Below are 25,883 nucleotides of genomic sequence, written 5' to 3' on the forward strand. Positions count from 1 at the left end.
CAGTATGCGAACCGAGAACTACCGGAAGTACAAGCTGGGTTTCGAAGAGGCAGAGGAACTAGAGATCAAATCGCCAACATTCGCTGCATCATGGAGAAAGCAAGAGAATTCCAGAAAAACGTCTATTTCTGCTTCATTGACTACGCTAAAGCCTTTGATTGTGTGGATCACAACAAACTCTGGCAAATTCTGAAAGTGATGGGAGTACCAGACCACCTTACCTGTCTCCTGAGAAACCTGTACGAGGGTCAAGAAGCAACAGTAAGAACCAGAGGTGGAACAACCGATTGGTTCAAAATTGGGAAAGGAGTACGACAAGGCTGCATATTGTCACCCTGCTTATTTAACTTATATGCAGAGTACATCATGAGAAATGCCGGGTTGGATGAATCAGAGGTCGGAATTAAGACTGCCAGGAGAATTATCAACAACCTCCGATATGCAGACGATACCACCCTAATGGCAGAAAGCGAAGAGGATCTCAAGAGCCTCTTGTTGAGGGTGAAAGAGGAGAGTGCAAAAGCTGGTTTGAAACTCAACATTAAAAAAACTAAGATCATGGCATCTGGCCCTATCACTTCCTGGCATATAGAAGGGGAAGAAATGGAAGCAGTGACAGATTTTACTTTCTTGGGCTCCAAGATCACCGCAGATGGTGACTGTAGCCATGAAATTAAAAGACGCTTGCTCCTTGGGAGGAAAGCTATGGCCAACCTAGACAGCATAGTAAGGAGCAGAGACATCACCTTGCCGACAAAGGTCCGTCTAATCAAAGCTATGGTTTTCCCAGTAGTAATGTATGGCTGTGAGAGCTGGACTATAAGGAAGGCTGAGCGCCGAAGAATGGATGCTTTCGAACTGTGGTGCTGGAGAAGACTCTTACGAGTCCCCTGGACTGCAAGGAGGTCAAATCAGTCCATCCTAAAGGAAATCAACCCTGCCTGCTCATTGGAAGGACAGATAATGAAGCTGAAGCTCCAATATTTTGGCCACCTAATGCGAAGAGAAAACTCCCTGGAAAAGACCCTGATGCTGGGAAAGACTGAAGGCAAAAGGAGAAGGGGACGGCAGAGGATGAGATGGCTAGATAGCATCACGGATGCAATGAATATGAACTTGAGCACGCTCCGGGAGAGAGCGCAGGACAGGAAGGCCTGGCGTGCTATGGTCCATGGGGTCACGAAGAGTCGGACACGACTGAACGACTGAACAACAACAACAACAAAGCCTTCCTGCCTGACCTTATTAGTGGAGGTGGCCCCAGTGCTCACCCAGCCTTCATTGGGGGAGATGGTAAGTGACCCTGCGAGGTATCTGTTACCTAAGTGTGTGAAAAAGAAAATTGCAAGGGACTCCAGTGTGACCTGAAGCTCTGCACGCCACTCTCGTTCTTGCTTCAAAAAGAAGTTCCAACACCACACTTGCAAGTGCCAGAATAAGCATGAAGCCAGATCCAGGTTGCAGAACATGGTTTGGACTTGATGCCAGGGATATAGCTTTTCTCCAGAAGTGGGCAGGGAGGGGAGGCTTATTCTGCCTCCTCCTGTTCTCAACCAAACCACATTCCCAAACTCCAGAAGGCATGTACTGCCCCCGGTGCCCAAACCCAGCCTCAGAAGAGACAGATACCCATGTGCCCAACTCCAAGGGCCCCGACTGATGTGGCTTTTAGAGTCCACTGTTTGCAAGCAACAGGCTGATTTGTAAATTTCCCTCCTCTGATAAGGAGATGAGAGCTCTCTCTTGAGGAGATAGAACCCAGAGAGCCAGCTGTCTGTTCCAGTTCTACTGAGCTATGAGTGGTTCCTCACTTTTGCTTACATCAAAAATGCAATCTGTACCAAGGCCTACTGTGCAGACTTTCCTTGGCCCAAAGCAAAATCTTGTCACATTATTTCACCATGCCAAGCCAGCAGTTCGATGGTGGACTGGCTTCTCCCATAGGTTCCAGGAAGATGCACCGTTCAGGGAATCTCCTCCACAATTCTTGAAAAAAAATGAGTCTATTTGTGTGGTAGTCAGTGAGATGTTGTCACAGGCAGAGAAGAAGCTGAGATCTCCAAGTAGAACACGTTGCAAGCAACTAAAACATAATCACAGACTTGATGAGCTGTCAGACTTTGGACAAGGCAGAGAGGGCATTAACTCCCCTGACATTCCAACAGATAACTCAAGACACTTTAGACATCCAGAAGCGGATCTCTTTGCTTTGCCCTCCAGCCATTAGGTAGAGAAGTTCTACAGCAGAGAGTCATACCGGGAAGCAATAGAAGTAAATGCCCAGTGGTGCACTTGGCAAAGACTTCATCTTTCTGCCTTTCTCTCTGTTCATCAGAGGGCAACAGATGATGAAAAACAGTTGAGTAGAAGTGATACTAGCAGTGCTTCAGTGGCCCATGGGAGCCTGGTTTGCAGATAGCCACCTGGAGATGTCTAATGTGACCAGACCTTCTGATCCAGGGTCCCATCCTCCACACATATCCAGAGACATGTTCCTCCAGCTACTTGGAGGTGCAGTGGCAGCAACTAGAAGGTTCAGTTTACTTCACAGATGTGCTTTCCACCTTGCTGACCTTTAGAAAAGCCTCAACTAATAGGGCCTAGAATTCTACCTGGACAGTTGATGTTGCCTCACGCCATTAATAGAGGAGGGTCCCATTAGCTGTTTCTGAGAATCTATATATTTTTTCAAATCAGGTCTGTGAGAGAGCTTCAGCACCAATACACGGAGACCCCAGGTGCCTGCTTTTGGCATCTGTCCTGAAATTGAGAAAAAGGGGCTCAATCTCAACTCACCCATATAACCAGAAGTGCTTAAATAGGTACACAGGCTTCTCACTTTGAGCTTTACCACCATTCTTTTAGCTCGGCTGGCAGCTCTCTGGTGTCAATTCTATTGAAAGCTCACCTTGAAGACTGTTTTCCTTACAGCCATAATAAGTGCCTGTAGGGTTTCTGAATTGGGTGTGCTCCCAGAGAACAAGAACTTCTGCATTTTCCACCATGAGAAGATAGCACAGTGTCCCAATGCTTCATGCCCAAGGTGAATGCGATTTTAATACTGGTCTCAGTGGATTGTTCTCTCATTTTCTGTTCTAATGCTTCCCACCTCAGGGATGAGGAATGGTACATGTTAGACATATGCAAGGTTCTGAAATTCTACTTAAGATGCAACATTTTAAGCAAGGCAAGTACCTATATGTTTATGGATTCCTTTCAAGGTAGGAAAGTCTCTAATACAACATTGTCTAGATGGCTCAAAGAGTGCAACCTATTATCTTACAAATCTCTGACCAGGGAATTCCTGTAGGGTATTACAGCACATTCCCTGAGAGGAGCAACAACTTCAGCAGGCTTTTGAGGAAATCTGTAGGATAGATACTTGAATGTCAGTCAATTCATACATTTACAAGGCACTACAGGATTGACATTTGATCACCTGCATATTTTGAAGGCAGGGTGCTGCAAGATAGTCTGGAAAAATAAATAAGTCAGGGGCCATGTCCTACCTGGACATTCCTCTTGAACATCCTACCTCTTGAACATTCCAATCCTCAACCTGCCGTATGACCACCAAGAGGAGAAATTAGAATGTTGGTTTATCTGTAAATTTCTTGTTTTGCCTGGTAGATATAGGGCAGTCTGACTCACCCTTGAGTAGAACCCCTCTCTTTTGTCTGATTTAGGGCTGGGATTAGACAGGGACACATGAGGATGTCCCTCTCCTGTCTTCTTGCCATTCTTAGTTGCATTTTCAGCTAACATGTTTGCAAACTTACTGTGTTGGCTTAGAGAACAGTTGGAGCACCACATTGCTGAAGCACTGTCTGGATATATGGAGAATGCCTCCTCCCAGTGGAATACTTAATTGGAGGGAGACCCTTTTTCTGGCCTGGAGGAGGGGCAATCCCATCAAGCAGATTGCCTTATGTCCAGCAGGAAGAACAAGAAATTTGGAGAGGAGGCAAATTTCTATTTTGAATGTGTTCTATATGTGTGGTTGATATGTGTGAAGCTTGAGGCTGATGGGTACAGTTTCTCTATCCCCACCTAATTCACTTGTGGATGTGCCTCAGACGTTCAGGAAGAGTAAATGTAACAGTTGCAACAAGGATGCTGCCAAAAATGACCTTTCCATGGAAACGATTCCTGTTCTAACTGTAATGTCTGCAGCTACTCACCACATAACATGCCACATCTCCCCTTTACCTAAACAACTTTCCCTCTTCTGCTATGTTACCCACTGTGATACATTTGCAGAAGGGTATCATAGCCTTCCTGTCTCTCCCACCCATAAACTAAATGGGTCAAGCTCTGCTGATTCCTGTAATCATTCTAGTAGTTCTCTTTTGCGCCTTTTCTCAATCTCAATAAATTATATAACTTGATGTGTGCATAATTTGCATAACTATCCCAAATTTTTAATTTTCTAGTTTATTTTGGTACAAAGTTCTTGGTTTTGTTAGGCCAGCCACATCCATCAATTCCCATGCAGTTGCAGAAATTTGAGCATAAACTAACATCAGCAGGTCAAAAATGCCATTTGCTTTTCTGCTTTCGCACAACTGTGTTAGCAGCACTCAATGGGTTAATCAGGGTGATGGTGGGTGGGGGTGTTCTGTGTGTCTGTTGACACCCTCCCCAAATACTTTGGTGACTGCCCTCTGGGGCCAAGACTGGTTGGGTGGTGGCTTCCTATTTCATTTGGCCCCTGGCGTTCATTCCTCAGTCGGCGTGCCTGTCTCCTAGACAGTGAAATATGGCCACAATTAGCCCGGATACAGTTCAATTATGATAAACAGCGCTTGCACCCTTTAAGCCGTGATTAAAAGGCCTCCCCCCTTTGATAGAGAGACCTAATTTCACATTATTATCGCTGCCGCTTGATTATAAAGCACTCCCTGGATTTACAGTTAAGAGATGGATGTGGAGGCGCTGCTTTATCATTTACACATCAGTAATGATGCAGCTGTCCCTCTGCCACAACATCCATTTACTAGGAGGGGTGTGTGTGTGTGTGTGTTGTGCTTCCCTCCTCCGTCAGAGTGGCAGCGCCACCCCATGTCATCCAGGCCCTGCCTGCCACATGCAAGTGGGCAAAGTCACCCTTACGGTAACAGCGTGATGAATGGGCGCACACTAATGAAATGGAGACATCAAGGCGTGGGGCGAGGAAGAAAGAGTGCTGATGGGAGGCAGCGGAGCTGTCCCGAGTCGGAGGGGAGCGGGAAGAAGGATCGCCTCGCCACCGTGTGCTGTCAAGGGAGAAATTACACATTTACTCTTGCTTTTTCTTAAGGAGACGGCCACCATAGATCAAAACATGGATTTACAAGCCAATTTTCAACATGAAATATAGACACCAGGAATCAATTTAAGCCTTGCTTCTATTTTAGCAAACTCTGCTTGCGTTTAGTCCCAGGTAAATAACACGAGCCAAGCCAGCCCAGCCCCTGCTTCCCTGTTAGAGCAAACTCCATTCTGTTCTGAATTATCTGTCCATTTCTCTGTCCTAATATTTTGCCCCAACTACAACCATCTCTCCATTGTTAAGCATATGGAAAGGAGCAAGATTGGAACTAGCAGGGCCTGCAATAAAACTCCTCACCAAAAGTGTATAGGCAAGCAGCATTTGTAACAATTTTCCTAATCCAGGTGTAGTTTCTTGTGTGTGTCTTGTTGGACCGAAACTAGAATATCTGAGATCTAGTTTTTAAAGCATGTTTCTAGCCCTCGTTGTTTGCTTTTCTGAGGAAAGACATTTGAGCAGTTTCCGCCAATATCTCAGGGGGTGGGAAGAAGAGAGAGGAAAGATGGATGGGGTAGCCAGGCATTTTACTTTCTGTTTCAAACATTTAGAGCAGGGATGGGCATCATGTGGCGTGCATGCGAGCCCCCGTCCTTTTTTGTGGCCCTGCCACTGCTATGTCACCAGATGTGCCACCAAATGCAGTGGCAAAAGAGACGCAATTTCACCATTGAGCAAGGCATCTTTTCTGCTATAGTGCTACCGAAGTTCATCAGCAAATTCAGGAGCCCAGCACTGACAATTACAGGGAGGACTGCAGCCTCTGCTGGATTCCTGGGGGGAATTGGTCCCTGGACCATTGGAAATTGTCCACCCCTGATTTAGAGGCCGAGAAGCACATCTTTGTTTTTCACAGCTCTTTGTCACCAAATCCTCTCCATTTTGGCCATGCCAAAAAATTATAAGTTCATTGAATTTGTAAAATTTCAATTTGTGTGAATTAGATAAATTGATTTCTAAAAAAATCCTCAGTTTAACAGGGCAAACGCCTGGTCCTTGGGACAGTGTTCCAGGAACCATGAGATATATCGGATCCATCTTCCCTGCCCCCGTGGAAAGATCCACACCCCCACCTCTCCAACGTCAGAGAAGAGGAAAAGGGGGAAGAGCAGGGGTGTGGTGTGGACAGAGCAGGGAAGGCTCTGGATCCAAAGCCCTCCCAGCCCCCAACTGTGACCCCCTCCCCAAATTAAGAAACATTTAGACTAGCCCTACAGGTTGGCCTATTGTAGAGCACATCCACCCAATATTATCTGCTGTATGCTGCATGGTCACCTGACATCTATCTAAGCCACCTTAAAAATAATGCAAGACCAGGCATAGCATCATCTTAGTTAGGAATGATGTGAAATCAGGATTGTCATGAACACTGTATTTGTTTTGAAGAGGAACTAGTTGTCCCGCTTGAATTGAAGCAAGAACAGATTGTAAGTACAGTGCAGACATGGTTTAAAGCAGTGGTCTTCCACTTGTCAAGAGATAAGACCTACCTGAAACTCAAACTTAGCAACATAGGACCCACTTCCAAGAGTCTGTGAACTTGGGGATGGGGGAAGTAGAGCTTAGCAGTAAGGGTTGGAGCCTATGCACCCTCCAGGCCAATAGGAGGAAGCAAGACAGTGCACCAGCAACACACACACACATTTCAAGTTAGAAGAGGAGAGGGAGGCCTTTCCTCTAAAAAAGAAAAAAGGCCACAATAAAACCTCAGTGGCCACACTGCTGTGACACAGCTGAACTAGGGCCACAATCCACTTGTGAATCTTGACCCACCTGTTCAAAACCTATGGATTAAAGTGAATTCAGTTTCACCAGAACTTTTGCCCACTAAAACAAGTGGAGGGAGCCTGGATGGTGTTGAAGAGGGGAGTCTTAAGCAGTGGCTAACGGAGTTCAAGGTCCAGATGGAGACTGGCTGACAGTTCCTTGCCACAAAAGTGCTTCTTTTGAGACATTCCAGATGATGCAGGTTTTGTGTGGAGAATTGCAGAAATTACTAACTTGCCAAGCTGGCAATTTCCCAGCAAGCATTTACATCATGAAAGAATCCTAGCACCCAAACCACTAAATCAACTTGTTGGGAACATGCAATACAGTGGTGAATGCTATGTGGGACTTGATTGCACAAGTGTTGTTTGGTATAAGGCATTCCACTCACTTCACCCAAGTACTGTTTCAGCCACCCTGGCTAACAATTTGCATCTGGACTCAAGTCAAAGTGCTGGGGTTAACCTTTTAGGGTTGTAGACTAGGGGAGGCAAACCACTGCTCCATGAGCCATCTGCAGCCTGCAGAGCACCCCAGTTCAGCCCACATCCTCAACCTCTTGGCTCTGCCCAGTGACTCCCAATGGAGCACTCCCCCGCGCCTCAGATAGAAAAGCGGGGGGGGGGGAGATGCTCTGTCAGGAGCCACTGCTTCAAGGCAGGCACTTTGCATAGCTTGAAGCAGCAGCTCCCAAACCTTACTCTCACTCCCGCTGCCTTTCCCAACATGAAAAGAGTCAGGGAAATGGGGTCTCAGGGTGATATGGGTAGGAGAACGGGTGAGACTGTGAGGAAGTTTTGGGTGGTAATGATCCCTCGCTCTTAAGGGATCACTTAATCCTTAAGAGAGGAAGAAAGCATGGACTGGTGATGATCCTAAGTGGGGAAGGTGACTCTGGCTCCAGCCACTCATAGCAAGCGGCCCCCAGCACATTACGCCCAAGACCCTCGGTGGAAAAAAGACTCGTCTAAACATTCTGGGGCCAAGATATCCTACGGACTACTTCCTTCCATACAAACCTGCTTGAGAGCTCTGTTCAACACCCAAGGACCTGTTGATTGTCCCCACATATTCTGAAATATGGGACATGAACCAGGGCTTTTTCGACTGAGTAAATTATGGAATGCCCTCTCCAGCAAGGCCTGTATAGCTACCTCAGTGCTCCCCTTTTGATGAGCAACTAAAACAGGGCTTCTTTCTTACCTGACTCTGAATATGGCATTTTCTTATATATATCTTAAGTGGTGGTGACCATCTCTGCACGGGAACCCCAAGGACCTAATAGTCAAAGGCCTATTGGCCTCAAAGCCACCTCCTAATGTCTACCGGATCGCTGCTATCCACATACTTGCAGCTGCTGCTGTTATTTCTATTATCATCATCATTATTAACAACTTCTGTATGGCTCAATATAATAAAATCTCAACAATCTCTACTTGTTGACATTCTCAAAGAACTCTAAAAGGTCAGAGAGACAGGACTTACCTTTTGCAGAAGTGAAGTTGATTTGTTTTCAGCAGGACTTTGTCCTTCTTATATGCTTGATAAGGCTTTCCACCAATTTACCTAGAACAGACATTAATCGAACTGGCCTGAAATTTACTGGATCCACATCCACCCCATCCCTTTTTACAAATTGGTGTTACATTGGCCACTTTTCAATCCTCTGGTACACAGGATGATCTTAGGGACATATTACATATTTTTAAAAGAATAGCAATTTCACATTTGAGTTCTTTAGAAACTCTCAGATAGATTGGTGATAGATGATCTAGATAGATCATCTAGATCCAGTGATTTTTGTGTTTTCAATTTGTCAATAAGGTCTAGAACTTCATCTTTTGTCACCACTATATGCCCCTCAGTTCCTCAGTTTTTCTTCCTAAAAATAAAAGTTCAGGTACAGCTATCTGCCTTACATCTTATAGAATAGTAAAATCATAGAATAGTAGAGTTGGAAGGGGCCTATAAGACTGTTGAGTCTTCTGCAGTTAAGATAGACACAAATAATTCATTTAGCTTCTCTGCAATTTCCTTACACTTCTTTGGTACTCCTGCAACTCCCCTGTCATTCAGTGGTCCTACTGCTTCCCTATCTGCTTCTGGTGTATTCAAATAATTTTTAATTGTTGGGCTAAATGTTATAACAAAAGGTGCAGAAGCGGGAGAACATCCAAAATAGAATGGAAGAGAAGCATCTCAAGATGGTGGAACAAAGTTTTTATTTGTTAAAAAAAAGCCCACTAATGATATTAGTTAGTAATGTATGGCTGTGAGAGCTGGACTATAAGGAAGGCTGAGCGCCGAAGAATTGATGCTTTCGAACTGTGGTGCTGGAGAAGACTCTTACGAGTCCCCTGGACTGCAAGGAGGTCAAATCAGTCCATCCTAAAGGAAATCAACCCTGAGTGCTCATTGGAAGGACAGATAATGAAGCTGAAGCTCCAATATTTTGGCCACCTAATGCGAAGAGAAAACTCCCTGGAAAAGACCCTGATGCTGGGAAAGACTGAAGGCCAAAGGAGAAGGGGACGGCAGAGGATGAAATGGCTAGATAGCATCACGGATGCAATGAATATGAACTTGAGCACGCTCCGGGAGAGAGCGCAGGACAGGAAGGCCTGGCGTGCTATGGTCCATGGGGTCACGAAGAGTCGGACACGACTGAACGACTGAACAACAACAACAAATGATATTAGTAATATGCTCCTCAAAATCCTTTTTTGTGCTCCTTATTATCTTCTTGCATTCTTTTTGTGCAAGTTTGTGTTCCTTTTTGTTCTCATTTGGGCAACACTTCTATTTTCTGAAGGAAGCCTTCTTTTCTCTAATAGTTTCCTTGATGTTGCTCGTTAACAACGCTGATGGCCTTTCTTGATCTGTAGTGTACAGGCTAGCTGAGCTATTATTGTGGTTTTGAACAGTGGTACAGCTAGGGCTGGACCTTGGGGCCAAAGTCCAGGGCCCTGTAGGCTAAGGGGTTCCCAAATGACCATCCAGAGAGCAGCATGTGATGGGGCCAGTGGCAGACAGGCCCCATATCAGCAACTGGGCCTGCGGCGGCCCACCACAGCTGACACTGCTCCCAACATCATCCTTCCTTATTGTTTTTAAAAACATTTAGAATTAGGGGGCAATTGAACTGACATGTACGCAGCTACAGATTTTAATTTTATTACATTTACTTTAAAATTATAGTACCTTTTCCTACAACAAAAGGGTGCTTATTCCCAAGTATATGTTTTAGCATCAGGGCAGCAGAAGCAAACTGTTTTATTCCTGTAGTCATGAATGTGCAATGAATCAAGTGAGTTTAAAATGCAAAACTGCACATGCTCAAAGTATTATGAGTATTTTAGTGTTGGCAAACAGTTTTTGTTCATTTTTTAATTTAATATTTCAGGGTTGTGAAACATGGAATGGCAGGTGGGGTGAAGAAAAATGTAACACACAGGGCTGTCTAAAGCGCCCCCCCCCCGATAAGACCATTAAGGCTAAGGTCTAAAATTACCTAGCTTCACCACTTGTTTTGAATAATCCCCAAGCATTCTGGAGAGATTTGACCTGCTTGGCCTTCCCTATCAACTTCCTTTTTACCACTCTCCTCATTTTTGAGAAGTTTCCTCTTTTGAATTCAAATGTAACTGTTGGGCTTCCTTGGCAATCTTCCACTTACATAAAAATTAAATTTGATAACACTGTGGTCACTGTCTCCAATCAGTTCAACAGCTCTCACATCTTGCACTAGGTTCTTCTGGGTGCATTAATTTCAGGGTCCTCCTCTTCTAGAGGACAGTCATTTAGAGCAGGGGCTCCAACCTTTTTGGAGCTGTGGGCATATTTGGGATTTTGACAAAGTGCTGTGGGCACCTCCATAAAAAGCCTAATCAGTGGATTGCCGCTTTGGCATCTACCTGTCATGACTATGGATCTTAAGCTGCGTCTTATTCAGCAAAAGACGTTGTTTCATGTCTGTTGGACACCACAAAGTCTCTTTAATAAGGAATTATCTAATTCAGCTAATTGCTGGCGGTGCAATACAGCTAATGCTTCTTTTGGACATATGTTTTGGCAATGTCCAGTAGCTGCTGCTTTGGCGGTGGAGGGGGCATTACACAGATAAATTTTGTACTGGAATAATCTTTAATATTTACTGATGTACACGTTCTTTTAAATTATTTACCTGCTTCATGGAAATTAACAAATTATCAGCGTAAATGGATTCTCTGCACCCCTTTGACAGCTAAAAGACTGATATTACAACATTGGAAGGATAAATACTCAGCTCCTATAATGCAGTGGATTGAGGACCTCACAACACTTTCAGTATTTGAATGGGTGGCATATAGATGCCACCTTCAAATCGATACTTACTTGGATATTTGGTCTGCTTTTGTTCAAGCCTGCATATAATTGCTAGAAAGTTGTATGCATTTCATACAAGCCCATGTACGTATATTTTTTAAAAATGGGAAAAATAGAATCAAAAATTCAGGTGCCCATGGGCACCCCATTGGGGACCTGTTTGCAGGTGCCCGTGGGTACCATATTAGGGACTCCTGGCTTAGAGTAACTATGATCTGGACATGCATTTATCCAGTCAATGTGAGGGTAGTTGAGGTTACCCATTACTACAACACTTTCTCCTTTGGATGCCTCTGATTTCTTCACCAGGAAGTGGTCTGACCATCAGGGTTATGGGTGTTGGGGAACCAATTAAGAACCACCAACCTCTGGTCCATTTACAAATACCAAGTCTGTAGTGCGTTCTACAAAAAAGAACCATGCTGGATTAAACCAAGGAACCATCTAGTCCAGTATTCTATTCCCACAGTGGCCAACCAGCTGCCCGCAGGAAATCCACAGGCAGGGCATGGGTGCCCCAGCACCCTCCCACCCATGTTTCCCAGGAACTGGTGTACATAGGCATACTTCCTCTGATACTGGAGGTAACATATAGCCATCAGGACTAGTAGCCATTGATAGCCTTATCCTCCATGAATTTGTCCAGTCCCCTTTTAAAGCCATCCAAATTAGTAGCGATCACTACACCTTGTGGAAGTGAATTCCATAGTTAGTGTGTGAAGAAGTGCTTCCTTTTATCTGTCCTGAATCTCCCACCAATCAGCTTCATGGGATCACCCTGGTTCTAATATTATTGGGGGGAGGGGGGAGAAATGGCCATACTTAATTTTCTAGACCTCTATCACATTTCCCCATACTTGCCTCTTTTCTAAGCTAAACAGTTCCATATGTTGTAACATTTCCTCATAGAGGAGGCGCTGCAGCCCTTTGATCATTTTAGGGCGCAATCCTAAGTAGATAGGCAGCCGCATCCGACCTCAGAGACGACCATCTATCCAAAGCAAGGCAGGAGAGGCACGGGGGAATCGTTCCCTCCACGCCTCTCCTGCCTTGCTCTTCTAGCAGCAGGGGAGCCAACTGGGAGAGGAAGCTGCCGTACAACACATAGGATGTGTTGTACACACAGCTCCGCTCTCCCCGCCCTGGAATGCCCCCCCAGCCCCACCCCTTTTCAGTCGCTCCGTGCTCGTCTTCTGAGCACAGAGGATGGGGCTTCCCCAAGCTGCCTCAGACTCCCTTTATGTGTGTTTTTTAAAAATAAATGATTAGTTGAACTCTCAAACTTGGGATGAGTCTTTTTTCTGAGCTTTAGTTTATGAGCTGCTCTATAAGACCTAAAACCTGACCCTGTACTGAGACCAAACTGAAGGTAGCCTACATTTTTTTGCTTATAAGCAGACTCTTCCACTAGTGAGGTCTGCACAATGGCTCTTATCAATATAGAGTTATATATTGCTTTTATTGCCCCTTTCTAAAACTTGGGTTTAATTTCAAGTGTGTGGTTGAGGTTCTCTTAAACCACTTAGGAATCTCTATTAGAGCAAGGCTGCACTCCGGAATTTAGCTCCTAATTGTATGTTTGTAAAGGGTTGCCCTTCTGGGATTTAGCTCCTTTTGCTGTATCCTTGTTTTGGCTTCAGCTAATGTTTTATGAGTTTAAATTGAGTTTTAAATTATTACATGAGGTAATTTAATAGGTAAATAAGTAAACAGCACTTACCTTCTCACCCGGGTGCGAAGAGACAATCCTATGGTTGAGACAATCCTACAGCTGTTGTAGCTACCACGAAGTCCTGAGCAGGAGCCCTTAAAGTTGCCCTAGTGTGAATATTGAAATTCCCCAAGACAAGCGTCCTATTGTTTTCCAGTACCACATCAGAAGTACCATCAGCTAGCTTGGGCAGGGATATTGATGGGCAGCAGTGGGGCTAGTACACCATCAGAATTCTCTATGTGGCCGAACACGGTCCAGTGCTCAAACCCAGCATACTAGTGCAGTGGTCTCCTGGTGAGGGAGATGGATTCCTTATAGATGACAGTGATACCCAGCCTATGTTGGTGCTGTACTGCATACCTAGGCAGACAGATTTGGGACAGATTCACATATGCCCCTTCATCCACCCAGGTTTCAGTTATACATTATTATTAAAAATAGACCTGTGCTAACTGCTCAGACACTGATTGCTATAACTCGTCAGTAGTTAGGATGGCAGATCAGTTAATATCTGTTCTGCATTTGTTGGCAGAGGAAGAACTGGGCTTCCTGCATCACTCAGTCAGGGGTGGTGGGTGAGTCTGGAACCAGAGAAGAGATGCCTTCATCGTTACCTAAATAACTCTGCTTACACAATTGCTACTCTACTTGTTAGTGAAAGAAGGGCCCTGTAGAATTGAATAACAACCTGTTTCATTGCAAATAACAGCATGCAATGCCACAGTCAAAGATCTAGTTCCTCTCATTTCCATAGCCCGGAAACCTATGTAGGGCCGAATCTGAAATCAGAAGCACATTCCATTCAGTTGTATTACAAGTAGGGCTATGGCCCATCTAGGGCATGCATGATCATAGAGGTGTGTATGCATGTGTGCTTAAGCACACATGCCTGTGGGGTGTCTGTGGATTGTTGTATGCATAGGATATGGAGTGTGTCTAATCCATTTTTCTAACATTTTCTTACCCATGAGTGAAATATAACATGTCTCTTCTCTGTCCACTTCTTTCTTGGCTGACAGATGACTGCAAGAACATTGCCAACATCATGAAGACATTGGCCCACAGAGGCTTCATCTTCAAGCAGACCTCCAAGCCCTTTTGATCTCCGGGGCCGGCCGGACAGGGCTGCATGCGGCCGGCTCCTGCTACATGGGCGTGATGGGCTGGAGCGTTCGAACGACAGAAAGAGGACAGAGGAACGAGCAACCCCACGACTCCGTCAGTTTTGCTGTTCTGCCAGTAGAGGCTGTATATATGGAACTGGAATCTCTGTGTAGGCCTGACGTGACTCCCTCTCTGGGGCAGGCTGCCTGCCCAGCCTGGCCCAGCCTGCAGCCCCCTAGGGCGCTTGCTCCACATGGTTAGAGACGTAGATTGTTTTCCCTTTTGTTGGCTTCTGATTTCCATTGGCGTCTTTCTCTCTCTCTCTCTCTCTTTGCTCACATTTGCGCCTGTAGCAAGACCGTGGCGCCATGTTCAGGGCACATGCCCATATTATTTTGAGTACAATATCTCAACAGCTGCAGTCAAGCCCTTTTCCTGTGTGAATCTGTTACTGTGTCTCCTGCGTGTCAGCTAAATATTGACTGAGCAGCATCCAGACAGTCCCCTCTTTCTTCGGCAGCCTCTACCCGCCCCCCCGTTTTAAATAAACACTAACCCTGCAATTCCTCCTGTATGTGACTAAGGAAGCTTGGCTCTTTCTGTTCAAGGTAAAGTGCCTGTATTCCCTGCCCACCAAGAGCTACCTATCTCCCTGGGGCTTCATTCAGCAGGGGCTGGAGCATCCTGGTTGATGCTCATCACCATGTACAGCACCCTGGTCCCTTGCTCATGCTGACTCAGACTGTGGGAGACCCTGCTGTGCACCCATCCTGTGCTTGCACATGGTCCCCATGTAGCATGCGGTCCATTGCGGGCAGTGGACATGCCCATTACTGCTAGCCCAGCAGGGGGGTTGTGTTCCCAGCCTCAATATGCTGCCACGACCTGCAAATTCACTGAAATCTCTGCCCCTTCCCCTTTCCTAAACTGACCTTTTCTCCCTTCCACAGTGGCTGTAACCAGTTTGTTACTTGAGAGGTGTGGCCTGTTTTTCCCATCACCCTGGACCAGTGTGGGAGGAAGGAGATAAGGAATGGCTCTCTCTCCCCCGTAATCTCAATAGTTTCCTGAAAACTTCTGCCCCACCCCTAGCCTTTGCTGAATGGATCCCCAGGTGGATAGGCTCCAGCTGCCACCTACCTTGGAGCCACACCAAGAGGGCTCTGCCCATGCAGCAGTCAGGCTGTGAGCTATACAGGCACTGGGCCTTCCTGGTAAATAATGCATGGTGTGTGGATGTTCCAGCTGAACCCAACCTGACCTCCTCATCGGCTCGTTACTCCCATCCTTGCTGTAAATGTGCCACACAAATAAAGTTTGGGGGAAAGGAACTTCTGGAAAAGGACTCCTTATGTACTGCAAGGGGGCAGAGGTTGCCACAGATCTCTTACTGGGTGCATTGGCTTCCTTTTTCCAAAATCTGTTCAGGTGCTCAGAAAAGCTAGCAGCCTCTACACAAATGTCTTTTCTTCCTGAGATCTTTATCCCACCTCTTTCCACTGGTCACCTGTGCATGCCTATGAGAAATTAACCCCATGCATTTCCAGTTGTAGTTTAGAAACAACGAGCCAGCTGGAGAGCAGTAGCTGCTTCCTTAGTTCCTCCCTGGGGAAAGCTCTGAGAAGATGTAATACTTGCCCCTATAATATTTATGCTTCTTGCAATCTACACCATCTTCACCTCAGATGAGGCCAAATGCTCTCGAAGAAGCAATGGAAAGGGATGAGAGGGGATGAAAGCATGCTAACGGGCACTACTAAAATGTCTGCATGCTTTCACATTATTGAAGGGCCTCTGGGTGAAGTGAGGGTCCCGAGTCTGCCAAATATTTACACCTCATCTCCCCAACTCATTGCACAACCAGGGGATGGTTCACACACATAGTACATAGAGTACACATAGAGGTTCACACACAGAGTACATAGGCTGTCCAGGCCCCAGGAGCAGAGGGGAGTGCTCTGAGATTTCACAGCCTCCCCCGTCACATGTATAACTTGTAATTAGAAGTGGAGGCAACACTTACATAGGGCAACACATATGTACACACTGGTTGTCATTACACTTTATATGCAGAGTCGCTCATCCTTTCCATCAGCTATGAAAATATACCACGTATAACAGTGCTAAGCCTGGAGATACATGTTAAAAAAATCACAATCCATTTTAAAGTAGTCAAACAAACTTGAACACTGAATGCCAATGAATAATTACCCAGTGTTTGCTTAAAACTTCATGACCCAAGATGGCTTATGCACTAATATGAGCCACCTCTTATGATTTCGACAACGATGACAAATGGGAGATTGAAAACTGCACAAGCTGCTGGAGAATATACTGAGTGACTGCTTAGGCTAAGACAAAGACAAAAGTAAATCACTAACCATTTCAGTGTTGCTGTCTGCTTTGTGGCAGTACAGAGTTTTCTAGCCTGCTCCACTGGGGACACCTCTCCACTTTGGCGCATTTATGGCTACATTGCAGGAGGATATCACTTTGTAAGCCCTCTGTGCACACAGTGCCTTTCCCTCCACCCTACCATTCATCCAGTAGGAATGGCAATAGGAATACACCATATAGAAGCAGCATGTCTGCTCAAGCCAGGCAGCAAAGCCTGTGTTCACCATCACCCACAGAAGCCTTTCAGGCCAGTCCATTCTCATTTTGTGGGGTTTACCCTCCAAGGCACTAGAAAATGTAACTGAGTCTCTCCCACCTCAGGTTAGGGACTTGGGATCAAAGGTCACAGGGATTTTAATGGCTCCCTCTGTGTAATCACCTGATCAGTTTTATTGATTCAGTGTCGATGGAGTCGTCTAATTAGTTTTCTATGAAAACGAAGAACTTGGCCTTTGACCTTTCTTTCTGCCAGCAAGAATGTAAATCAAAGGGCGTTGTCATGCATTATCGATTCCCAGTTGCACTTGAAAGGGGAAGTGGAGGGTAGCGCATGAGTTAGACCTGACAGCTATAGGCCAGGGGTATCCCAGCCCTCTTCCAACATTATCTGATGGAAGATGAATACTTGAAACGGGAGGATGAGAAAGGGGCTTTCTGGTAGTTTGGGGCAAGTGCAATCCAATGGTTAAAAACTCAGCAAACTGGCAACAGACTCCAGACCATACACTCTGAAGGGCTACCTTACAGGTTAATACTAAATATTCAAGACTCATGCTGCTGAGGCAGGAGTACTCACACAACTGGAAGTTCTTGCTCTCCTGAACGATATCACTGGCTTCACTATCTGCCACACAATGCCAAATGTATGACTGAAGTCTCAGGCACAGCGAATTAATCTCTTCCTGCTGAAGGCAAGGGTTATACACTAAAAAAAAATCAACATTGTACCAAGAAACTGGAATTCAGTGGCTTGCATGTCTTCTGCAAGTGTACATACATTTGCTCATTTTGCATAATTCTGCTAGTAAACAGGAGGGGTAAGTAGCTATGCAAAGCACTGAAACTGGAAATCCTACTCAGCACCCCATTGGCTTTGGAGACCTCATCAGAGATTGTTCACACACTTTCAAGTTGATCTTTATAGTCACAAGGGCTGGAAACGTCTTTCAGGATGCTGAATTCAATACCAAATACTATTATTTTTCTGCAATTGTATACACAGCCCTAGTTATACTGACTTGAACATACAATGGGATGATGCCGCACAGTGGGTTTTATAATGCCAGCATACATTCAGCTGACTGCTCCACTGACCACTAAACAACACAACAGTGATACTGCTCTGTGTGTGACAGCCTGCGATAGAAGCCAAGAAGGCTGCCATCCTAAACACACATATTGAGCAGAGTGGGACTTACTTCCAAGTAAACGCACATAGGATTGTTGTACTAAGAGTCTGAAGAACTACTCTGCATGTTAGCACAAAGGACTCATTGCACTAGGGATGGCTTTGTGTAGCACAGAATACTTTCGGCTAGGCTAAGAGATCTCAGAGGGTACCATCCACTTGAGACATGTGGAAACAAGGGATGTAACATTTGAATTGAATGGTTAGATTAGCTGATTTAAAATACTTCTGATTCAATAAAAAGGTGCCTGAAATAATCAAACTGAAGATCTAAATTATTTTTAGTAAAAGGACTTACAAAACCCACAGACAGCAGACACCAGAAGACGCATTACCCAGTCTCAGCACAGCAGGAAATGCCTTTTCAAAGATAATGCCTATTGTAATGTGTACATGCATCACCTAAAACAAAGTATTTTCCTTTAGAACTAATGTATAATTAATATGTAATGCATTCAGATTAGTCAACCAAGATTTCTTTAATCAGATGAAACTCTGAGGGAAAGTTTAACTTTGTGGACATTCCATAGGACATTCTGTAAATCCAGAAACAAGCATGTATCTCTTCCAATGGGAATGAAGGTGCTATTACAATTAGCGCTCAACCATGGCTAAATGTTCTTTGGTGTAGCCAAAGAACACGGAAGACCATGCTTCAACAGTGGCCCTGCAGAAAGTGGAAGATCCTGGGAGCCCCAAACAGAATAAGCAATGTATGTATTTCTTTGAAAATACTGTTCTCCATAAAATAATTTGTTCATGTAGATCTTCCTTGCAGACATTCCCACTTTGGTATTATTTTGAAACCTAGAACCCAGTCTTCTCCACTGTTATAGTACCTACAATAACTTTAATTACCCGTGTGTATCATACCAGGGAATCCTGGACAGGTTTTTGTCCCCTCCCCTCACATTCTTCACAAAAATTATTCCAATCCTGGTGGCCTGGTTGATCATGCTGCTCCCGCCCACCCCAACATAGGGAGCAAATCAAACAAAAGGAGCATCCGTCGCCATACAGGTGCTGTGCTCCTGCCCCCCATCCCTACCCCCAATGATTGCAGATTCAGATTATGGAACAAGAAGGAATGGGATTCTGTATTTACAAGGAAATTTACAAAAGTCAGGCATACGAAAGACAACACAATAACCACAGCAACAACTAATAAGAGGCCATTATGTGAGCTAGTCCAACCCCTTTACCTGGGGCAGGCATACCCTTTTCTCGAGCGGGAGAGGGCATTGTCACTACAGGAATCCTCCCGCATAAAGGTCACTGTCATGCAGCCCTTCTGTACCCACAGTCATTGTCATGGTCCTCCAAAATCCAGCAGCTGGAACATCAAGTTTCTCATGGCTTCTTCACCTTTTTGACAGATGAGGAACTAGAAGCAGATTCCCTGCGCTTTCTCTGTTCGAACAAGAAGCAAAAGTGAGATTTTAACGGGGGTCAGATCATCAGGCAAACTAGCACTACATGAACATCAAAACTCCTTCCCAGAAGCCTTCCAAACCCAAACTATCAGGTCTGCCCAGACAGCTCAGATAAAGACCTCCACACAACACCTGAAATAAACACAGGCCTGGATCTGGTGCTTGTGATTATTTACCAAAAAAGGGAGACAGCTGGCCTTGTAAAACACTCTAGTGCCAGAACTAGGGGAGAGAAGGAAAAGTTCTGATAGCCAATCCCATCGCATGAGGCAGCTGGCTACAAGGTACACTTGTCCACAGCCAAGATTTCTGGACTGGACACACAAGGGGGGGAGTAGAGGGGGCACATGACATGAGCCTGCCTGAAGCCTGCACCAGGGATAGACTGCAGTACGTTAGCAGATCCCCTGTTCACAGACCCTTCCCAAAGGCTCACAGTAATAACTCCATCCCCATTGTCTTGGCAATGAGTTAAACATCAAGGATGTCTAAGTTTGCCTAACCACAATAGAAAATTCTCTTGCCTCAACAGTTTGGAGCCAAGAGGCCAATGAGGATAGACAGAACAATATGGAGAAAAGGGAAGAAGGCTGAGCACCACAGAAATGATCAAGGATCGTATGGCCATTTAGGGCCAACTAGAGAGTGAAAGGTGTTCTCTAAAACAATTGCTCAGGGCCATAGTCAGTGAAGAGAAGAAATTCATAGTCAAATGAGCCCTCTTGGGACACAGGCTCCCATTAACCACCTTCCTTTGCTTGCTTTAAACACTTCAGGCATAAATGATCAAGAGCCTGAATTTGTAATTAAGCCCCCACACTTCTTGGGGATGCACCCATCCTCCATGGTTGAGAATGTTTGTCTTGAATAGTAGCCCACAGCTGTCTTCTGTGGCTTTGCTTAGTGGGAGATCTGCACCACTTTGTTAGCAGGCACCCTATGAAAAACAAAGCCTACTATTTGGAGAAACAAGGACTAAAAGGGACATTTTTAAAGAGCCAGTCCAACCTGGAAACAAAGGAGTGGGGGTTGAGAGCTTCCCAGCGAGGCTGCCGAATTAATGGGGATGAGCGCATGTGTTTGATAATCTTTAGATGGCAAAAGAGCCATCTTTCAAATATGTCACAAATTCATATCAATCACCTTCTCTGGCTTGGCTCTGCCTGTCGCCATGGGCAAAAACAGAAAGTGTCTGGTTAGAAAAAATGTTCTACATTATAATTTACAAGAGCCTGGGAACCTGGCTCTCTGTTAATGGAACGGAATGATTTTAAAATGAGAATTGTTACATACACACACACACACACACACACACACACACTTACACAGATACACATTTTTATATATACACGCAAGCAAGCTTTCTAACTCCATCTGGAAGGAAGGATGTTTGATGTTAACAATGTAACTTCTCACTTTCAAGCAGGCTCAGAAAACAAGGAGACAGCAGGAGTTCAGATAAAGGCAGCTTAAAAGTCAAATGATTCTGACTCTGAACCCGAGACTTCTTAGAGGCAAGGTCCTTTCCTTTCCCCATTAATGGGATGACTTGTGAGCCCAGAAACAAAGTGCACTGATGTGAGGAATTCTGAGGAGAGTCAACTCATTATGGATAGGCGAGTGGAGTCTGAGTCGCGCAAATCAAAGGCTCTAATCTGGAGTAACTGGCTGCACTTCTGCTTGGAACTAATTTGTTCCAAGTTATACTCACCTTTCACCCCCCAAAGGCCCAGAGTAGCATCCCTCCTGGGTCAGCAGAGCAGTGCTCCGGGGTGTGTGTGTGTGTGTGTGTGGGGAGGTTACCTTCACTGTGGGCCACAGTAGTGGACACCGCCACATTTGAGGATCCCAAAGTGGGTTAACTAAGACTGTGGAATGGATTGGAAGGGGCCGGCAGACAGCTGGCCAGAAGCTGAGCCCATGAAGGTGACACTTCTGATCAGAAGGAAATAAGGGTTTGCTGCTAGGTTTTTCCTGGCTGCGGAGGGCAACGTGATACTAAACGGCTAATGGTTCCAAAAGTGGCTGCATGAATGCTAGACCATCTCCTTTGCAAAATTACAGACAAGGGTGGTGCCCGCTTGCCACTTCTGCCACAGAACTGGCCTCTAAGTGAAAGATCTGAATACTTTTGGGGAGGGAACAGTCACCCCTTGAGGTGTCAATGTAGTCCTTCAGGTCTATGTCACTGTCTAGCAATATGGTTGCCATTCTCAAGCAGAGTATGTGGCTGGTGCATCTGTTGCTAATGCAGGGGACAGTGGATAGCAGTGCTGGATTCCAAATTCTGTACTGGGAAGAAGCTACTGGCAAGTGTAGAGGCATGGGAAGAACGGAAGCTGGAAATCTGGAAAATACCAGATACCCAGGTTGCATAATCAAGTCTGAAGCAGAGATAAAATGTCCCCACACATGCAGTAGATAAATGCTAGGGAGCCCTGGCATATAGCCCCCATCTGACACTCAGCATGTGAAGATGTACATCATAGTTTACATGTTCCCTACAGGAAACACCAATGTAAAGACTGCAGATTGCTGCCAACATAGAGTGCTAATCAGCCTTCACTCTCCATGTGAATGTTCTGTGCTCATCTTTTATCCATAACATGGTGAGAAAAGCCACAATACAGAGGCTCTGTGTGCATTTTATTTGTTACATTTTTACTGCACTTTTCCTTCAAGCAGCTCAGAATGACATGCGCCCTACGTGGCACTGCCTCTGAAGACGGTTCAAAAGCTGCAGCTTGTGCGAAATGTGGTGGCCAGATCAATAACAGGGACAAGAAGGTCCGAACATATAACACCGATTCTGGTCTGCTTGCACTGGCTGCCTGTAAACTTCCAAACTCGATTCAAGGTGCTGGTTTTGACCTTAAAAGCTTTATACAGTTCGGGACTGCAATACCTGACAGAGCACCTCCTCCGGCATGAACCTACCCCGAACGCTATGTTTATCATCTAAGGCCCTCCTCCAAGGGAGGCTGGGAAGGTGGCAACAAGGGAGAGGGACTTCTTAGTGGTGGTCCCCCAACTGTGGTACAATCTCCCCAGCGAGGCCCGCCTGTTGCCAACACTGTTATCTTTTCGGTGCTAGGTTAAGACACTCTTCTACTCTCAGGCATTTGGCAGCATATGATAAGATTTTTAATTCAGGTTCTGGATTTCTTTTTGTTGATGGTTAAAACTGTTAGGGGGTGTGTGCGCTATCTGTTTATATGTTTATATGTAAACAGGCTTCTAAATTATGTACAGTATTATATTTTTAAGCTTTTTAAGCTTTGTAAACCACCCAGAGAACTTTGGCTATTGGGTGGTATAGAACTGTAATAAATGAAATGAATGACATTTTAGCCCAACAACTACCCTGTGTGGTAGGATAAACCTAAAAGATGCTGCTATGTCCAAGGCCACCCAGTGAAACTAACAGTCAAATATGGATTTGAACCCAGGTTTCCTGTATCCCAACCTAATACTCTGCTCACAACAATGCTGGCTCCCATGTTTGAAAGTAGCAGAAAGTTCTCCCTCACTGAGCACCTGTTTGAGCAAATGTCTGCTTGTTCGCTCAGGTGGTGTCATATTTGGAGGGCCGGGCAGTAGGAAAAATACTCTGGGTGCCTTGATCATGGAGTCAGATGATTTTATTCCCAAATAACTCCCACAGCGGAAGAATAAGCTCCCTGAAAAGACAGGGAGGGACTCATGCACTCCACATCACAGTGAGCCCATTTTCTCTCTCTTCCTGGAAGAAAAAGCAAACTAGGTTCAACTCTATGGCCAAGATTTGGACATCCTTTATACTTCACCTCCAGCCTGGTGAAGTATACCTCACTAAAATAGGCAGGAAATGCACCACACAGCCCTGAAGTGGTACAAGGACCCAGATGTGGAATGGTAAGTCCTTTGCAAGATGCTGTCAATATAGCAGAATGGGCATTCCATGCAATACTCCCCAAATTGGCAGAGGAACAGCCCCCATGGCATCCCCTCCCATACAGAAGACAACACAAGCCCTATTTCTCTGACTGGCAGCAGTGCCGTTCCCCTCCATGACAACACTCTCGCCCTCATGCCCCTCCTCTCCATCATGGCAGTGATGGTGAACCTCCCCGAGCTGCCCCCCTCCTGCTGGGTAGAATTTCTTTCCCCTCCAAAGACAGCATAAAGTGGTCACAGTGTGAATGCGCTTGACCTTTTGTCTTGGACTAATCTAATTGTGTCGTCTTTGTGTAACCAGCCGGTAAAGGTCAGAGCTGTATTTAACAGGGGGGCCCTTTAGGTACCAAATTTGCCTTGCAGTGAATTAACTTGATTATATTTCTTTCAAATATGTCAGAGCCCAGATCACGTTAACCCTCTTGGCGCTGCCTTTATTTGCTTTGTTCCTATCCCAAGCATGGGGTTGGAAGGGAATAACACTGGGGATGCAGAGGAGCACAACATTTTGTAAACAGACACATATCGATGAAAAGTCTCTATGGGGAGAGAGCAGTTCTGAACTGGCCAGTAAAAGCTGATGAGGCGGCTTGCTGAAACCCCACAGACACAATGTCATTTTCCCCTAGAGAGACAGTGCACTGGGGCTCAACAGGATGGTCAAGCCCACCCCACAGGAAAGGCCCCTATCTTGCCCCAAAGAATGAGCTGTTACACAAAATTCCATTTCATTTCTAAAGCTGACAGAGAGAGTTTCTTCAATTATATATAAAAAAAATGTAAAGCTGTTGACATGCCACTATGCCAACATACTGGACAGCTGTTATGCAATGAGCAAAAAGGGTTGAGTGGCCAGCTGATGAACAGCCTGACCACAACCATGTTAAGCAAGAATAAGTCCCACTGATTCCACTGGAACAAAGCCTCTATTTAAAAACATTAATTTAGCAGTCTAAGACTGAGCAAAAGGTCAGTTAGATGAAGGGTGGAGTAAACAAGCCCCAGTCCTAAATTGGGGGTGGGAGAGATGGAGAATGCCCAGGCCCAAACTTGTAGTGGAAGACCAGACTGGTGAAACCAAGCAGTGTCCCACAAAAGTCTTCCCTTAACTCTAATGTCTCCATCCATGCTAACCTCATACCATCAGATTAGACTTTTGTTTTACTGTCTCCCTGCTCTGCCTTGAAGGATTTTGCTCCCTGCCCACCCATAAGCAAGCAACCACTTCGTAGGCATATGACCTCAGAGTAAGAGCACATTACAATCTTCAGCATTCTTAAGTGTCTTGATATTTAGTGATATCATTTGCAGAAGGCCTAGCTATCCACCATCGTTCCACATGCCTCCCCTAAGGCAGGAGTGGGGGACGTGTGGCCTTTCAGATGCTGGTGGACTGCAACTTCCATCAGCCCTAATTAGCACAGCCAATGGTGAGGGAGGATGGAAGTTGCAGTCCACAACCCCATCCCTACCCTAAGGGCTGCACCCAATGCTACTGAAGACCTGGAGACAATGGCAGGGGCGTGAGGGAGGTCCCTGACAGCAGTACCTACTCACCGAATTGGGTGTGAGAGGGGCCCCCACCACATCAATGATCTGTTCCTTGCCATCACCCTTGCCCTCCTCAGTGCACAAGCTCGACTGTCCATCAGCATGTGAGCCACCATCTGTGTTGGGTCCTGTGCTACCCGCTTTGGCTAGTGCCTCATAACGGTGTCGCAGCATCTGCAGCTCATATTCACAGTTGGCAAAGGCTTGCTTGAGCTCATATAGCAGCACTAGATCACTGCGCAACTCATTGAACATCTGGACAATCTCCTCTGTCGGCATTGGGTTCAGGTCTAGAGAAGGCAAGAGAAGAAAGATAAGCAAAGAGCTGCTCTCTGTCCCCACTCCACTGCTCTGATACCTGCATGGTTTTCTAGGGATCTTGCTTCATTCCAAGCTGGATATAGCAGTAAGCATTAAAGAGCCAACTATGTTGGCTCCTGTATTGCCCCAGCCATAAGACATATTGATAGTGTGTCTTCATCAGACCCCCCCACCAAGCTCTCACAGCACCTTCGAGCCAGGTATGTGGGGAGAGCCTAAATGACAGCCCATCTTTGAGGGAAGGCATTCATTGCATGACCCCATATTTGTTACACTGCCCTGGCTGGGGCCAAGCATCCTTACACTCCCTGGGTCAAGGTGTCTGCTATGCTCCTTACATAGGGCTGGACAGCAGGAGTTTGGATGTTGCCCTCTTTGCCAACAGGAAGCCGCTTCTATTTGGAAGGAATTCACAACATGCCAGGGATATCCCCAGACAGGTTGTGTAGGACCCAGCCAAAAGAATAGCAACATGGAAGCCAATGAGTCAGCCAGAGTCTCCCAGGCAATGGCCACTAACCCCTTTCGAAGTACTTCTCAATGCACAAAGAGATTTGCCTCCTTAATACTATGCTGTCA

General features: G+C 45.6%; 2 protein-coding genes across 6 annotated transcripts in view; one reads left to right on the forward strand and one right to left on the reverse strand.

Annotated features, from left to right (window-relative positions):
* The window catches only part of ERI3 (ERI1 exoribonuclease family member 3), a 271,698-nt gene extending 249,158 nt beyond the window's left edge, over nt 1-22,540 (forward strand). For 2 of the 3 annotated variants that reach the window (XM_084852748.1, XM_084852746.1), the window contains exon 8: nt 14,174-18,272. In XM_084852748.1, the coding sequence (XP_084708874.1) occupies nt 14,174-14,256 (83 nt within the window). In that variant the 3' untranslated portion in view covers nt 14,257-18,272. Of the gene's footprint in view, nt 1-14,173; nt 18,273-22,003 lie in introns of those variants that run through there. The other variant, XM_084852745.1, reaches the window with a different exon arrangement.
* DMAP1 (DNA methyltransferase 1 associated protein 1) overlaps nt 2,132-25,883 on the reverse strand; it is a 187,250-nt gene continuing 163,498 nt past the window's right edge. The window contains exons 11-13 of one of the 3 annotated variants that reach the window (XR_014790585.1): nt 24,990-25,273; nt 17,452-19,473; nt 2,132-2,760 (exon numbers count right to left, since the gene is read on the reverse strand). Coding sequence is in view for 1 of the 3 variants with exons in the window: in XM_084852733.1 (XP_084708859.1) it covers nt 19,414-19,473; nt 24,990-25,273 (344 nt within the window). In the remaining 2 variants the exon portion in view is untranslated. Of the gene's footprint in view, nt 2,761-2,908; nt 19,474-24,989; nt 25,274-25,883 lie in introns of those variants that run through there. The other 2 variants (XR_014790584.1, XM_084852733.1) reach the window with 2 other exon arrangements.

The sequence above is a fragment of the Heloderma suspectum genome, chromosome 4 (genome assembly GCF_057233095.1).
Source record: "Heloderma suspectum isolate Gila_16-S chromosome 4, 16-S_ref, whole genome shotgun sequence".
Taxonomy (NCBI): Eukaryota; Metazoa; Chordata; class Lepidosauria; order Squamata; family Helodermatidae; genus Heloderma; species Heloderma suspectum.